Raw genomic sequence first — 15,469 nt, 5'->3', positions numbered from 1 at the left:
ATATAACAATGGCCAGTTTCCTTAACATAAGTATATATATATATATATATATATTATAAACTTTTTGAAACTAAAATTTAACTAAAACTAATAAGAAACATTCAAATTTTACTTTAGTTTAATAGTAGGACTACTTGAGTTTGTGACTGAACAATTGGATTAAAAGTTTTGTAAAATTACTGAAAAACACAAAATTCTACTTCTAACTTTGAATTAAATTTTCATGTTGATAATCTTAGAAAAGAGAAGAGGATGGAATAAATTTTGGATCATCCAATGAAGAACTCACCCACTAGAAAAGGTTGCTTCATTGTTTCCATTAGACTTTTCAGATCATGCTCGACATACTCCATAACTATATAAATCTTGTCCATGTTACTGCCAACAACTATTTCCTATAGAGGAAAGGGAGAAAGAAACACTAAGCTATTACCAGAAAAAAATGTGAAAACACTGACCAGAAATGATTATTTAAAATAGTTGTTAATGTGAAAATCAATTATTCAACAGATTACGTAGATAATGTGTTATCTAAGGTGATCCATTTAAATGCCAAAATAATTGTTTCATTTTTCAAAAAACATTAATAATTTGCGAACTACCTAGATTACCTGCACATTATCTACTGGGCTTTCGCTGAAGAGCGAATAAGATTTATCTTTGTTGTTTCTTGTTAGATTTATCTTGTATAAAGCACCAACGTTTCTGTATGCTTAAAGTAACATAGCGTTATTGATTTATTTTTCGTTATCTAAAAAATTCTAATCACTACAATCAACACACTAATTAATCGAATCAATTATCAAGTATTTTTAAAATCTCTTATAAAGAATCAAATGGTTAAAAATATTATTACAATTAAACAAATTAATATAATAATATTAATTTATTTTTCAATATATCCATAGAATCAAGACAATAAATACAATCAAACAATCTAAAGAAGAAGTTAAAAGAATGAGATAAACTATTTTTTTAAATTTAACGATTCGGAAACAGTTAATGAACTTATTATCTAGAGGCACATTGCAGATTCTGCACTTCAACAAACTACTCTAGTTAATTTGCAGATTATTTAGGTAATGTGCATATTAAGGACTTCCAGGCTTTGACATAGAAATTTTATCTTTAGAACTGTTCTTCTATTAAAAAAAAAACATGATTTAAGTTGCAAGTAAGAAGAAAAAAGTGAAGAACAAAATTGTACCCCTATTTAGTGTTTAAATAGGGTTAGATAAACAGCCTTTATTGCGGGTATGTTTTCAAGTTACAAAAATTGCGATTCAATTGGTGAAAATTGTATTGATTATAAAATGATAATGGGTATTTTCATAATTAAAATGTCAAAAAGAATAGGGTAGTTTATTTCTTGAGAAATACAAAAATGAAACTTACACGAACAACTACTATATTAGGGTGTTGAGCTTTCAATAATGTATTAATTTCTCTCAGAGATGTGATTGGAAACCCTTCTTTTTCCTTTTCCATTTTCAACCTCTTCAAGGCGACTATTTCATCTGAAAAAAATAAAACCAAATACTAAATGACGATTGCAAATAACACTTATTTTATCCGCTTATTTACAAAACAAACAAATTGCTGTCTTTATATGCTGCAATTAACATCGTTTTTTATTTGATTAACTGTCAAAAGGTATCCTGTAGCAAATGTCTTTGCCAATGGTTCTACAGAAAAAAGAATGTTTATTTCATCATGTTTTATTATTCTTTATTTAAAGTTCGTTTTTATTCTGAAGTTCTCATGTTCAACATATTAAATTAATTTTTAAAACAATCTCGTATTCATTTCCTACCCTTAGATAGAAAATGTTAAGATATGCTCAGAAGTAAAATTTTAACAAGTGCCAAACTAACTTGTTCGTTTATCTTTTGCACGATACACCACACCGTATGTTCCTTCCTCAATTCGATTCAAACAACTGAACTCTTCAACACTTCTACAGCCCTGAATGGCAGGCAAATAAGTTGGAAGAGTGATTTTCACTTCTGTTGGAGCTTCTACTTTAACCGGGATCGGATTTGGAACAGCTGGTTCAACTGGCTTTGCTTCCGATTTAGTTTGTTCATCCGCTTCTTCTTCTTCTTCTTCATCTTCTTCAGATGCAGCATCTGGAGAGTAAAAATAATTATATAAATAAACAGTTTTTTTTTAAAAGTAAATTTTACAATTAAACATTTACTTTAAAAAAGCAAAATCATTAAAAGTCAACCATCATTTTTAAATAGCTATTCAGGGTAAAGTTATTTAGAAAAAATAAACTAAATATAGTTTACGCTGAAAAATGGCAAATAGTTTCTCCAAACATTTGAGAAATTTAAAAAAATCTGAGGTACCCATCAAAAATGGTAAAAACAGAAAAATTATAAAATTATATATTAAAAAAAAAATCAAAAAAGTTTAATTTTTAAAACAAATCTCGTATTCATTTCCTACCCTTAGATAGAAAATGTTAATGTAATGTTGGTTCCCCAAAACTTATTTTTATTTATTTAAATATTTTATATTCTAATTAATTAATTTAATTTAATTTGAATTTAATGGATTTAGAATTTTTTAATGGATTTAAAAAAAAAATCATAATAAAATGCACCATATAAATTACAGATGCTCCTATTTAAGAATCTTTCATTACACATAATACAAAAACATATTTCAAGCATTACTAGGGATTTATATTAATCAATGCTTAAAGCAATAATACTTAAAGTAGCAAAAATCTAAACACTAAGTACCAGATGATTCATCATCAGCACCCTCATCATCATCTTCTTCATCTTCTCCTTTTGAATTGTGACTGGAAGCTAAAAAATATCATTGAAAAATCTGATTTTGTAATAAAAAAATTTTTTGCCGATCTTAAAACAAAAAATATAACTATAATAGTTTTACCTAAAACAGCATCTGTAAAATGATATTAAGTGGTAAAAAAAATTAAGAGAAAAAAGTATATGGTTCAGAATAAGCAAAATAAAAGTTTAAAAAAATTGAATTTTCATACTAGGAAATGAAATATTTCTTACATAACACAATTCTTAAAATTTTCTAATCTATCTATACAAACTATTTTTTGTAGAACATTTATTGATTTAATTACCGAATGAATAATTTAAAAAAAATTATGGCTGAATTATGTAAAAATTGTGTTCTGAAACCAAAAGAAGAAAAAAAAATGAAATTTAACAAACGTTTTAGATCTACAAAATTTGTACACAGTTATGGTTCATGCTCGGAAATACTGTTTAAAGGTTTTTTGTTAATAAACAAATAAAAGGAAACATCAGGAATTATTTTGGCAAAAATTTAAGTAAAAAAAAAGAAAAAGATTTTTATGATTTTGCTGGAAAGCGCAAGTTTCATTTTGAGTAAAGTTTAATCCAAGCTTGTTTGAATAGCACCATTTATTCTAAACTTTCTACTGATAATTCATAAAATTCCTTTCCATTTCACCAGGTTACTTTTTTACATAGAAAATCAGGTGTGAGAATTTATTTTGGTAATAAAGTTGGAGTGAAAAAATATAGATGGAGCACTTTAATAATTCAATGCTATTTACTGCTCACTAGAAAAATATCTTTTCTCGAATGTGTTCAATGATTTTCCTTTATATTGTGAGCTTTAGTCAATACTTTCAAGCACAAAATATTTCAAACTATTGAGATATTATTAAAGAAAAAATAGTATTTTAATGAAATGAGTTGAATGGGAACTGAAAGTATAGCTGTAAAACATTAAATGCTTTTCTCAGAATTACTTTCAAAAAATAAAACATTCTACTTTGTCATATCTTATAATTCAACTGTAATTTAAATTACAGTCTGAAAAAGTTAAACAAAAAAAAAATAATAATAATAAAAATATAATTTTTTGCTTTACTTAATACCACTATCTGTAAATAGATATAATGCACAACACTTGATTAGATTTTTTTAAACTACTGAATTAGTATAGGAGAAGCATCGAGAGTCACACATGCCCCCTCAATAATTTTACAAGACTTCAGAATTTTTTTTGAAGTTATTGTGCCATTTATAGGAGCCTTGAAATGTGTTCGTTGAAGTGAGATCATCCCTGTGTGTGTTGGTGAAAATAAAATGAGCATTTTATGTATTAGAGTCCACGAGAGTGTTTGTATAGGAGTGAAATGGGATTTCATACTGAGCGGGCCAAAACAGTTATTACTTTTATAAAACACCAACAAAAAAAACTATTTTTAATGTAATAAAAAATTTATAACTTCATATAGTTCATCATTAATTTAACAAAATAATTCTATGTTTATTACTTTTACGAAAGTGTAAGTTACTAAAAATCATTTAATGATTTTTTTAAACAAACTATTTTGATTTTTTCTTAACGGTTTCAAGAGAAGTTTATAACTGTGGTTACTAGTGAGGTAATTTAGTTTCATTTATACACGTTATAATTTTTTAATTAAAAATATTTCCTATTAACATTTTGCAATAACTTTTAAAGACACTGTTTTCTTTTTGTATGTTATTTGTAACAACTTAACTTATTTTTGTTTTATAGCATTAAATAACTTCCAGTCTGTTTTAAACTTTAAATTTATATTCTAATTTCTTTCAAGTATAAATTTCTGGGTATAATTTGATAGAATAGTAATGCTTAAGATTCCGGTAATATGATTCCATTTCATACTGAATCTTTTTTTTTTCATTACTGATTGTATTTAAAAAATGCAGCATAGAAATTTTTGGCATGTTTCAATAGAATGTGTGCTGAGTTATTTTATTTGATTATCAAATAACTTTTTAAAACCTAGCACCGGACTTGGAAAACCTAAATACATTAAAGTATTGAAACGTGACATGCTATTGCTGATAGTAAAAATGCTATTTTTTTAGATTTGAAAGGAAATCTCATCTCAATTAATTATATTATTAATTAATTATCCCAACAAGAAATTATAATTCAAGAAATATATGTTTTTTTATTCACTTACATCTTTAGTATTTATTAAATTTACACAAAACATCTCCTTGTTGCTTTTATTAAAAAAAAAAAAAAAATAGTTTTACGAAAGGCTTCAATGAAACATATTTTTTATTAAGAAATATTTTATTTTAACAATGTACATCAAAATCAGCTTAGTGCTATTTAAAAAAAAATTTATAGGAGATTTAGAGGGTAAGATCATCTAGGCATTTGATAGAGTAATTTATTTTTATTTATCAATTTTATTTGTTACTTGTAAGGGTTGAAGATTATGGTTACTTTAAGATATCTTAACTTTTATACAAATTTAAAAAAATTTTTCTATGGAGTTCATTTCAATTACTTATTTTAGATACACCGTTTTCTTTTGTATCGGATAAAGCTTATAATACCGTTTAATTAGGATAAATTGAATACATTTCAAATTTAATGTAAACTGAAAAATATTTTGAATGAAGGTTTTGACTGTTAGATTATTTTATATAGTTTTTTTTCCTTCCCTTTTCACCAGCAATAACTTCTTACACTCTTTAATTTTTAAAAAATTGAATGCATGTTTAATTTTTTTACAAATTAAAAGAATATTTTGGACAGAGGAAATTGTGATTTAGTAATTTCATATACTCTTTCCTTTTTTACATTTCTTTTGAAATCAAACATAGATTATAATATAGTTTTGATTAATTATTTCATCTGTTTTATTTTCTTTTTTCATTTGCATCAAATACAGTTAAAAACCTAGTACAGTTTTAATTTTTATATATATTGAAAGAATATTTGAGATAGATGTGGTCCAAATAACTAATTTCCTACACCTCATCTCACCTCTTCTCAGACATACCTTATAACACAGTTTTAATAACTTATCTTACCTGCTCTCAATTTTTCATTTGCATCAGATATAGCTTAGAATAGCATTTAATTTTGGTAAATAAATACTTTCTTAATTTCTATAAAAAATTAATAGAATAATTTGGGTAGGGGAGATTTTAATAACTAATTTTATATATTCGTCCTTTTTTTTTTTGCTTCAGTGACAGTTTATGGCATCATTTAATTTCAATAATAAAGTACATAAGCATCCTAAGTCTTTACCTTAATTTTTGTACTGTGTCTAATTGCTATTAAGACTAACTAATATAAGAAATTTAATTATAATAATATTAAAATAATTATTAATAACTTTAATACCCGGTGAGGAAATGGTAGTTTCATCACTGTAGAAAAAACAGAACTTATGTGACAGTATCATGTACTTAGAAAACATTTTATATGTTGAGGTGGTTAAAAGATAATATACACCAATACCATATTAAGGACATCAAATTTTTTTTAAAAAAAATGAAAAATTAAAGAAAATAAATACCTGATTTTTGTGATAATGGCTCTTGTTGAACTGTAAAATAAATTAGTAAATTTTGGATATTGAACGAGCTTAAGTAGTATAAGATAATATACTACTTAAGATCCTAAATTGATATTAAAATAAGTTTAAAAAAGCAAGTCAAGATGCAACTCAATTTATTTTTATTTTAAACATCACTCAAAATATAATCTATAATTAAATATTAATAAAAAAGAAAACAAATTTTTAAGCTAAGTTTTTTATTAAAATCTAAACTTCATGATTGATTTTTTTTTATAAACAAATTAAGTCAAAAATACTTTTCTTAATTAGGAAAATTAATAAATACTTCAAGGTTGTCCTTTTTTCTTTAAAAAAAAAGTTTGGCTTCAATAATATTTTATTCGGAGAAAAAATGATCAAGGGTAATGCATGCATATATTTATTTGATATTTAAAATAAACTAAATAATAAAATTAAAAAAATATAAATAAATAAATAAAATAAATGTACAGTCCGAAAAAAAAAGATATCACCCTGAATAACTTTTGTTTTAATGATCAGATTTTCACGAACTAAGTGTCAATCTTAATGGTTCCTGGGGGTGACCTCAAATATGCTAATTAACCAGACACAAAAACATACTTTCTCTGAATAAACATACATATATATATTTTTTTTTTACATATTTGGATTCCTTATCTTCAAAATGTAGGGGGTAGCCGCAATCAGGGAAATGTGGTCCCCATAGTTTGCCCAGGAGAGCGATTCAAAGTTTGGAAACCTTAATGTTAATTATGCTTTTTCAGTCATATTTTAAAAACTAGTGAAGTAATTCAAAAAAATTTTTCACTCACTCATAAAACTCATTTACCCAAAGATAATTTCATTAAAAAAATAATTTTTAATAATTATTTATTATTATTTAATTACAGTGAGGACGAGAAAATGTTGAATTATAAGGTATGGATTTTTTTATACCATATTAATCTACATATTTTTCAATTGAAAAATCTAAAGTTTCAACTGTTTTTATTTATTAGAAGGTGAGAAGGTGTTATTTATTAAAAGGTGAGTTACTTAAAAAAATAATAATTTGGCGACAATGAAAAAATGATTAAATCCGGTGATTAATATTAAAATATGATAAACTTACGAGGAACTTGACTTAGCGCGCGTAACATAAAATTTAATTCATATATTTTTTTCGCTAATAATCGTTTGCTAATCTTTTTATTTTTATTTCTTTAAAACTATAAATTACGATGTTTTTTTTTTTAGTTGTCTAAAATTCTATTTGCAATTTAGTAAAGAAATTTGTATAAAACATTTTATTGAATAAAAAACATTTTATTCAACGAAGGTCGAGTTTTATAAAAGCATGCTTCTGATCTAATATGATTATACACCAGATTGTGCTTATTTAATGTGATTATTTTTTAGTTTTTTTTTCTGAATAGCTGATACAATTTCAATAATATACATGCGTATGAATAGATTTGGAATAAAATATTTATCAATTTCTTGAATATATTTTTTATAAATATAATCATAAAAATCCATAGTAAACATATTTAAGCATATCTCACATCATCGCAAATTTCTCAACATCTTATATATCGTCTTAATCTTAAAAGTAATTTTTTAATCACCTGTCCGGAAGTGTTTCTCAGAACTATTTAATTAAATTTTAACGTTTTTAAAAATTTTATTCTTTACCCAACTACGTTTATTATTTCTTCATTAATATACTAATCAATTTTTTTAGTACTTAGGTTTTCCTTAAAGTAAAGTTCCTTTTTAAATTATAGTCAAGTTTTTTTTAAAAGAATTATTGTCTGCCAGCTAAGAATAAAACTTTGTTAAGAAATTAAATATATTCCGCTGTTTAAAATCATTTAATGCAAAACAGCTGATTATTTACTAAGCATAATATTTTTTTCGAAAAAAGAATATAAATCATTGATTATCTTTTTTTTTGTTTTGTTTCTTGTGGCTTCAACATAGATTATCTAAAATAGTGCTGATGTTTTAGAAGTCACTACAAAGAGTATAAAGATACCGAACTTAAAAAGCTGACGAATACATAGCAAAAAATTTTAAGCGCCTTAAAATATCTCAGTATCTTAAATGTCCTAACATCTTAGTTATGAAATTAAATTTTTAATTATCTGACCACGTGTGATTCACTAATTATTTCATTATATCTTTTACTCCTTCTTTATGATTCCATGTAGATTTTTTTCTGGATAATATACTAAACTATTTTGTTTAATATTTTTCTTTAGCACGATTCCCTAAACATTATTGTAGTATAATTTGTTATCAGGAAAAATGCATTATTTTGTTAAGCAGGAAATACTAAAAATTGAATATTGTAAGAAGATTCCAAAGCCGTGCCAATTTTAGAATAATCTGATTTAAAAAATAAAAAAAATGCAATAAAAAATACGCAATTTCCGAACTTATTTTGATTAAAAATATTTTTAAAAAAAAACATAGCAAGAAGGCTAACATACTTTTTACAGAAACTGTGAAAAACAATTTTTCCTATATTTCGTCAAAAGAGAATAAGAATGATATTGCTCCAAGGGACCTACTCAATAATTTCGTTATTTCCAGAATGAAATCTGTTTGATCGAAACATATTTCCTTGAAAATTAAAACGAGGAAAAAATTAACTTTTATTATTTATCTAAGCTTATTCCATTTATTTAATGATGGCGGTATCAAGGTTAAGGATATGCGATTGAAGCCCCGTTTACTATTATAGAATAAATGCATTAAATCATGTAGCTTGAATAATTTATTTTAAGCAAATCATTTAATAATTTTAAGTAAATAAGGGTGTAAAAATAAACTCCATCAAAATATTCTGAAAGTATACCCTAAAATATATTTAGAATAAACTTGGGAATAGATATATAAAAAATACCTTTTCAAACAACTTCGAGTAGGTCGGAAACGCTAACTTGTTTGAAATAGTTGTCCTTGTAAGTATTTAACTTCGATTCCTGGTGCTAGGGGACATTCCATTTTCACATTCGACTCTTGAAATTTCAATTGTAAACTGAATTTTTTTATGTCCTTAAATTAAAATGTTAAGGCTTGCAGCAAAAAAAATTTTACTGCATTATTTTTTTTCAAAGTAGTGAATTATTATTTTTTCAATCTAAGAACCTGTGCCTATAACTTATGTAAAACTTATTTTTAACCTTACCGAGTAACTATTAATTAAACCTCACCGAGACATTATTTCAAATTTTTTTCAGTCATTGCTTGGTTGCTCAGCAACATTGTAAAATTAAGCATTCTTTTTTTGAATTAGTCATTGGTTTACCTTAAAATATTAATTTGCGCTGGCGACTTTCTTTGGCAGTTTTCTGGACTATCGCCAAATATATAAACCTTTATTATGACCAAATTTATGACTCAATTGTCTGAATTCCAAATATGTAAAAAAATATATATATGTTTATTCAGAGACAGTAAGTTTTTGTGTCTGATTTCGTAACTTAATTAATACTTAGCACTAATTAATTAACATATTTGAGGTCCCCCTCAGGAACCATTAAGATTGACACTTAGTTCGTGAAAATCCGATCATTAGAACAAAAGTTATTCAGGGTGATATCGTTTTTTTTTGCGTACTGTACATTATATGAATTTTTTAAATTATAACGTTCGCGTAGCTGCACGCAAAATAATTTTATATTCGAAAATATATTTAAATTATATCAAATTTACATTCACTTAAATATAAATACTGTTTATATTGATTTTTTTCCATTTTGTGATCTAAATTAAATAATTGTTCATTTGATATCTAACTGACAAAAAACTTAAATTAATTTTCACAGTAATTTAAATTATATAAAAATTTTTGTAACGGTTATTTATTTATTTCTGAGAATTTGCGCCATGTGTAGGATGACTTGATTAAAAAGGTAAAGATCATAAGAAATTAAAGTAAAATTTAATTTTGGATAAAATGTTTTTTTTTTTTACTAAGATAAAGAGTAAACAAACAATATTTAAAATGATTAAATAAAAAAATATTATCGGTAAAAAAATTAACGAGTGTAGTCAAACAAGAATATCTAAATCTGTGGCCCCAAATCACCATCAGATAAATAACAAATTTATCACAAGTCCACATAAAAATAACTTTATGATTGCAAAGCTAAGAAAAACAAATTACAAAAAGCAAGACACTTACAAATCTGCCTAATAAAATATTATTTATTTGTTTTTTTAAATGTGAAGAACCTTTAATAGATTTTCTTTAAACCCTTTAAAGGTGTTTTATTACTTAGAAATGTTTCATGGCCAAGAAAATTATTTGAAATTTTACCTTCACTTTCACTTGCTGTATCACTTCCTGAATCACTCTCTGTTCCATCTTTATCTTCCTTTTCATCACTATTCTCATCACTTTCATCTTCATCTACTTTATCTTCTTCATAATCCATGGGTTCTTCATCCACAAATGGTTCTGGTAAAACAATAAAAATAAATAAAAAGAACTAAACTTCATTTTAAATGCTGAATTCTTTTTTATTTATAAACTTTAAATTCTTATGACTTGATGTAAAATAAGATTTGCTCTCATTTTTTTACACCTTACATAAAAACCTAGAAAACAAAATCTTATGCAAAGAATTCGATAATAAGAAATGAGTCAGTAACTTACCTCACTACTATTGGATTTAAAATTTAACTTAATAATCCAGAATGACTAAACTTTCATCAAATAAACTTATCATGGGATGTTATTGTAACACTTTTACATTTTCAAAGATTACACATATTACATTTTATCACTTATCACAAATTAGTGAGATCTTGGGAAAGTGTACAACTGTCGGGAAAATAAAATTGTCTGCTGGTGTCTTTTTTGAGAAAAAAAACACACTATTTGAGAGACTGAATGCAGCAAACTATTTTAAATAAATTAATATAATGATGACTTAATACAGTTGAACCTTTTTACCTTGAACCTCTAAATGTCGAAAACCTCTTTATCTCAAAATTTCTATAATTCCCTACATTTACTATCTAAACTCAATGTATTTTTCATGTTTACGTCAAAAAAAAAAAATTTTTCTTCTAAAAACCTCCTTTCCTCGTATTTCTAATAGTAGAGCACAAATGTCAAAACTTTCTTTATCAGTAGAACTTGCAGACAGAGAAGAATTTAATGAATCCACAGGAAGTAGAGATGAACAGGTTGGGGGTGTTTCTTGGAATTTCAATCACTATCCCTGCACTTCCTTAACGATAGAAAGGAATACAATGATTCTGGCAGTAAGTGAGAGGTTAATGAGTAGTGACCATAGCTTTTCAACATAGATAAGAAAGCTAAGAATAGAAATTCATTTTCACCTCAAAATTGCAACCAATGGATCAAAGGATAATTAGGAGTTTTAAAGTGAACTATATAAAACAGTAGGTACACAAATTTGTAGATGCTGTTAATAAAAAAAAGTTCTCTTCTAAAAATAAAGATGTTACGATGCTATCAGAATTACTGTTTTGCCTGGAGAAATGTGTCTCTAAAAACTATCCAAAATGGCTTTAAGAATAGCTCTGAAGATGATGAACAAAATGGAATGCAATAAAATCTGGATTTAATGTTGACATTAATTTTGAAGATTTTTACAAGTGGACACGACAGATACGGAACATTAACAGATGAGGTAATCATAGATGATGTCAAAAGAATATCAGATGAAGAAACTGAAGGTCATGTTGATGAACTAAAATTGAATGTAAAGCTGCAGAATTCTTATAAACTATTCTTGAATCCCAGGTAAATGTTGGCTATGAGAGATTTGCGTTCTTTCTAACCTTAAAAGAATAATCGAAACAAATAAGGTTATACGTCAAAAATCTTTGAAATTTTTTTTTCAGTGTTAAATGTATGTTAAAAAAATGTTATGTGAATAGATAGATGTATGTGGTATAATTAATTTACAGAAATGCCTACATTTTTCTACTAAAAACATCTAAAACACTTCTATAAGAATTTCTTAATTAAATTTAATTTTAAAGTGTCCATATAACTCGAAACCTCTTTATCTCAAATTTTGCGCCTCTACCGCGAGATTCGAGATAAACAGGTTTGACTGTACATAATCAGAAAATTATGTTAATATTTGTTTGAAATTAAATCATTAAAATATGTACTTTCAATATGTTAAACGAAAGAAGATCTAATAAAAGTTTGTTTTAAATGATGCATATACAATGATTAGAAATGACTTGTTACACAATTCACACAAATTAACAAGTAGTCACCCCTGCACAAAACTTCTTTTTTAACCTTTCTTAATCTGAATATCTTAAATACACATTTTTTCAAATCAAGTTGTATCATTGAAAGCATTAATTTAATAATTAACAAAAATTACTAAATTAATAATTATAATGTAAACTAATTAAACCTGGTGTAATATGAAGTTCTTTCTCTTTTCTTTCTTCAGTCACCGCAGATGGCGCATCCTTTGATTCCTTAGGTGGACTACGAAATCTTTCTAAACGTCTTTCCCTTTCTTGATGGAGCCTTTCTTTCTCTCTAAGTTTTTCACGCAGATCTCTACCGCTAGATAAGTTATCTAAACATGAAGTAATAATACACCTCAAACATTTTTCACAGTCAGACAGAAAAAAAACAGCATAAATCATAGGTCAATTTCCCCGGAACTTAAAAGTCTTACAACATGTTTATCAGGTCTTCAGTAAATATCCTCAAATTATTTTAATCTCATGCTTAAGACAGTAATTTTGTTATCAATTTAAATATTTATGAAAAAATCTCTGACTATAAGCAGCTATTAAGATCTCAACAAAATGTTTATTAAAAATATTCCTGACTTTTTTTATTTGAATTAAACTTCTTTCATTTACTTAACCATTTTTTTTTCAATTGATATATATTAATGAAAAATACTTAAATTTTATAATCAATCTTTCAAATTAACTATTAGCCTAAGAGTCTATTTTAGTATCCTATGTCTATTCCGGCACAAAGTTTAAATACTTCTATTGGCACTAAAAAGCATTACTCGTAATTTATTAATACCTAAAATTTTTTTTAATGAATGTTCTTTAAAAATAAAAATGCTAAAACTTAGCAAAACAGAAGGAAAAAAAAGAAGAAAATCAGTGATATTTTCAGAAAACAGCTGGTTTAGATATTTATAATAATGATTTGAAAAAAAAAAGTAAGGAAGTAAAAGGTATAAAAAAATTCACATAAACTGATATTCATTTCTAGATTCACTTAATATTGTTTGGTTTTAATCATAATTTAAGGTTACGAACTCAGAAATAATTAATGAAAAATACTTCATTTTTTTTATACAATCAATATTTCAAATGAATTATTTGCCTAAGTGGTTTTAAAAAATACATTATAATACTGATAGCTACCTTCCATGCATTATAAGATATATATCTTCTTTTTGATTTTTTTGTATGCTCTAAAAACATATGATTTTAATTTTCTATCATTAATTGCATCATGCATGAAGAGTAAAAAAAAAAGCATATGGTCAATTAACTGAGAAAAATAATCATGCCATCAGATCTAAAAATATATGTGCAAAAGATGCACCCGATATTAAATTTTACCCCCAATTTCATTCCCTGATGATGGAGGTTAATTTCAAAATCTCAAATAGACTCTTCCCTCATATTTTGTTGCACACTTGGATTTTCCAGAAAAAAACTTCTGAATTTAAAATACAGGCCTTATGATTCCCATGTGGTGCTGTATTCTCCCAAATATTGACATTTGACTATTTTGATTATGTAACCACATCACCAAATTATGCAATTTGGAAAAATGGGGCAGACAATAGTTTGCATTAAACATAATGAGACATAAAACTTTTTTTCTTATAAATTTCTAAAAATTTAAAAGTTGCTGATAATAGTATTGAAAGCATCTTAAAATTGTGGCTTCATCAAAGACTCATCACATCGAACGTCATCTTCATTAAAATACAACGCGGCTGGAAGAAACCGAAATCTCTCAAGATGCAAATCAGCTTCCCCGGACTGATGTCTTTTCACTTACTCTGATGATAGACTTTATTTTGCAAAACTCTTTTTAGTATTTTAGTTGTTTTTGAAGGAAATAAACCAAGTTATAGTTATAAAAATGCCTGGTATCTTCTACATACTTCCAAACACTAAAAAATTAACATAAATACAATATTAAAAAAAAAAAATTACAGTAAATATGCATATTTGCATGCAAGTTGGAAAAAATCAAACTACATATTTTTAATTACACTTACCATCCCTTATCCAAGACCTGTCAAGCTGTGTCTTATTTTCTTCACGTTTTTTTTCCATGAAAAGTAAGCGCTTCTGTCTCCACTCTTTCTTTTTTTCTTCAAAGCTATCTCTAAAATCATAAATAAAATTACATTTGATACTGAAATTCAAATTTTAACTAAAACTTAAATGCAAGTTTTTAGTAAAAACAACAATCAACAGGAATAATAGGTCCAATAAATGATCACATTCTTTTACTTTTCCTTACATTTTTTTTTTACTTTCACTAAAATATTACTCATTATTGCTTATAATAATACCTGAGTTCACAATGATAAAGTATTTGCAAACTAGAACATAATTTAAAAAAAAAGAAACACTCCAGAATTACAAAAAATTAAGAAAGATTAATGTGAAATAAATTTCCATTCCTCAAATGTAATTACAGTAATGAATACAGTAAGTATTAGGGTAATGTTAGACCCATTAAGTTAGATAAGAAGAATATAATCTAAATATTAGATTGTAAATATGTTCATATTATACATATGGGTGAAATGCACGTATCAGGGTATGAAAATAGACGCCACGAGTCATTTATATCTGGCAAGCCTGAGAATGAATGCATATTTTTTAACGTTTGAAATGTGAGCTTTTATAACCATCTTTATATATTTTTTTTAATTAATGTTACATGCGCTTCAAAATAGACGCCCATTCTTGAGATTTTTCATACATAAATGAAGAAAACAAAAGTGATTCGAAAGAGAAAATGTATGGTTGCTAATGAAAAATCGAAAATAAATCCGAAAAACAAAACTACGACAACCACTGTAGCCGAAAGTAAAGATTAACATAAAC

The 15,469-nt window shown here is 25.7% G+C and overlaps 1 protein-coding gene across 3 annotated transcripts in view; it reads right to left on the bottom strand.

The window, feature by feature from the left end:
* The window catches only part of LOC107442961 (cyclin-dependent kinase 11B), a 39,390-nt gene that overhangs the window by 10,890 nt on the left and 13,031 nt on the right, over positions 1–15,469 (bottom strand). For 2 of the 3 annotated variants that reach the window (XM_043050717.2, XM_071179045.1), the window contains exons 5-12: positions 14,629–14,738; positions 12,769–12,939; positions 10,677–10,817; positions 6,344–6,373; positions 2,754–2,822; positions 1,875–2,129; positions 1,396–1,517; positions 290–395 (exon numbers count right to left, since the gene is read on the bottom strand). In XM_043050717.2, coding sequence (XP_042906651.1) covers positions 290–395; positions 1,396–1,517; positions 1,875–2,129; positions 2,754–2,822; positions 6,344–6,373; positions 10,677–10,817; positions 12,769–12,939; positions 14,629–14,738 — 1,004 coding nt within the window. The remainder of the gene's footprint in view (positions 1–289; positions 396–1,395; positions 1,518–1,874; positions 2,130–2,753; positions 2,823–6,343; positions 6,374–10,676; positions 10,818–12,768; positions 12,940–14,628; positions 14,739–15,469) is intronic. The other variant, XM_043050718.2, reaches the window with a different exon arrangement.

This window comes from Parasteatoda tepidariorum, chromosome 3, assembly GCF_043381705.1.
Source record: "Parasteatoda tepidariorum isolate YZ-2023 chromosome 3, CAS_Ptep_4.0, whole genome shotgun sequence".
Classification (NCBI taxonomy): domain Eukaryota; kingdom Metazoa; phylum Arthropoda; class Arachnida; order Araneae; family Theridiidae; genus Parasteatoda; species Parasteatoda tepidariorum.
Note: the sequence above shows the minus strand (reverse complement) of the source record. Positions and strands in the feature narration are given on the sequence as shown.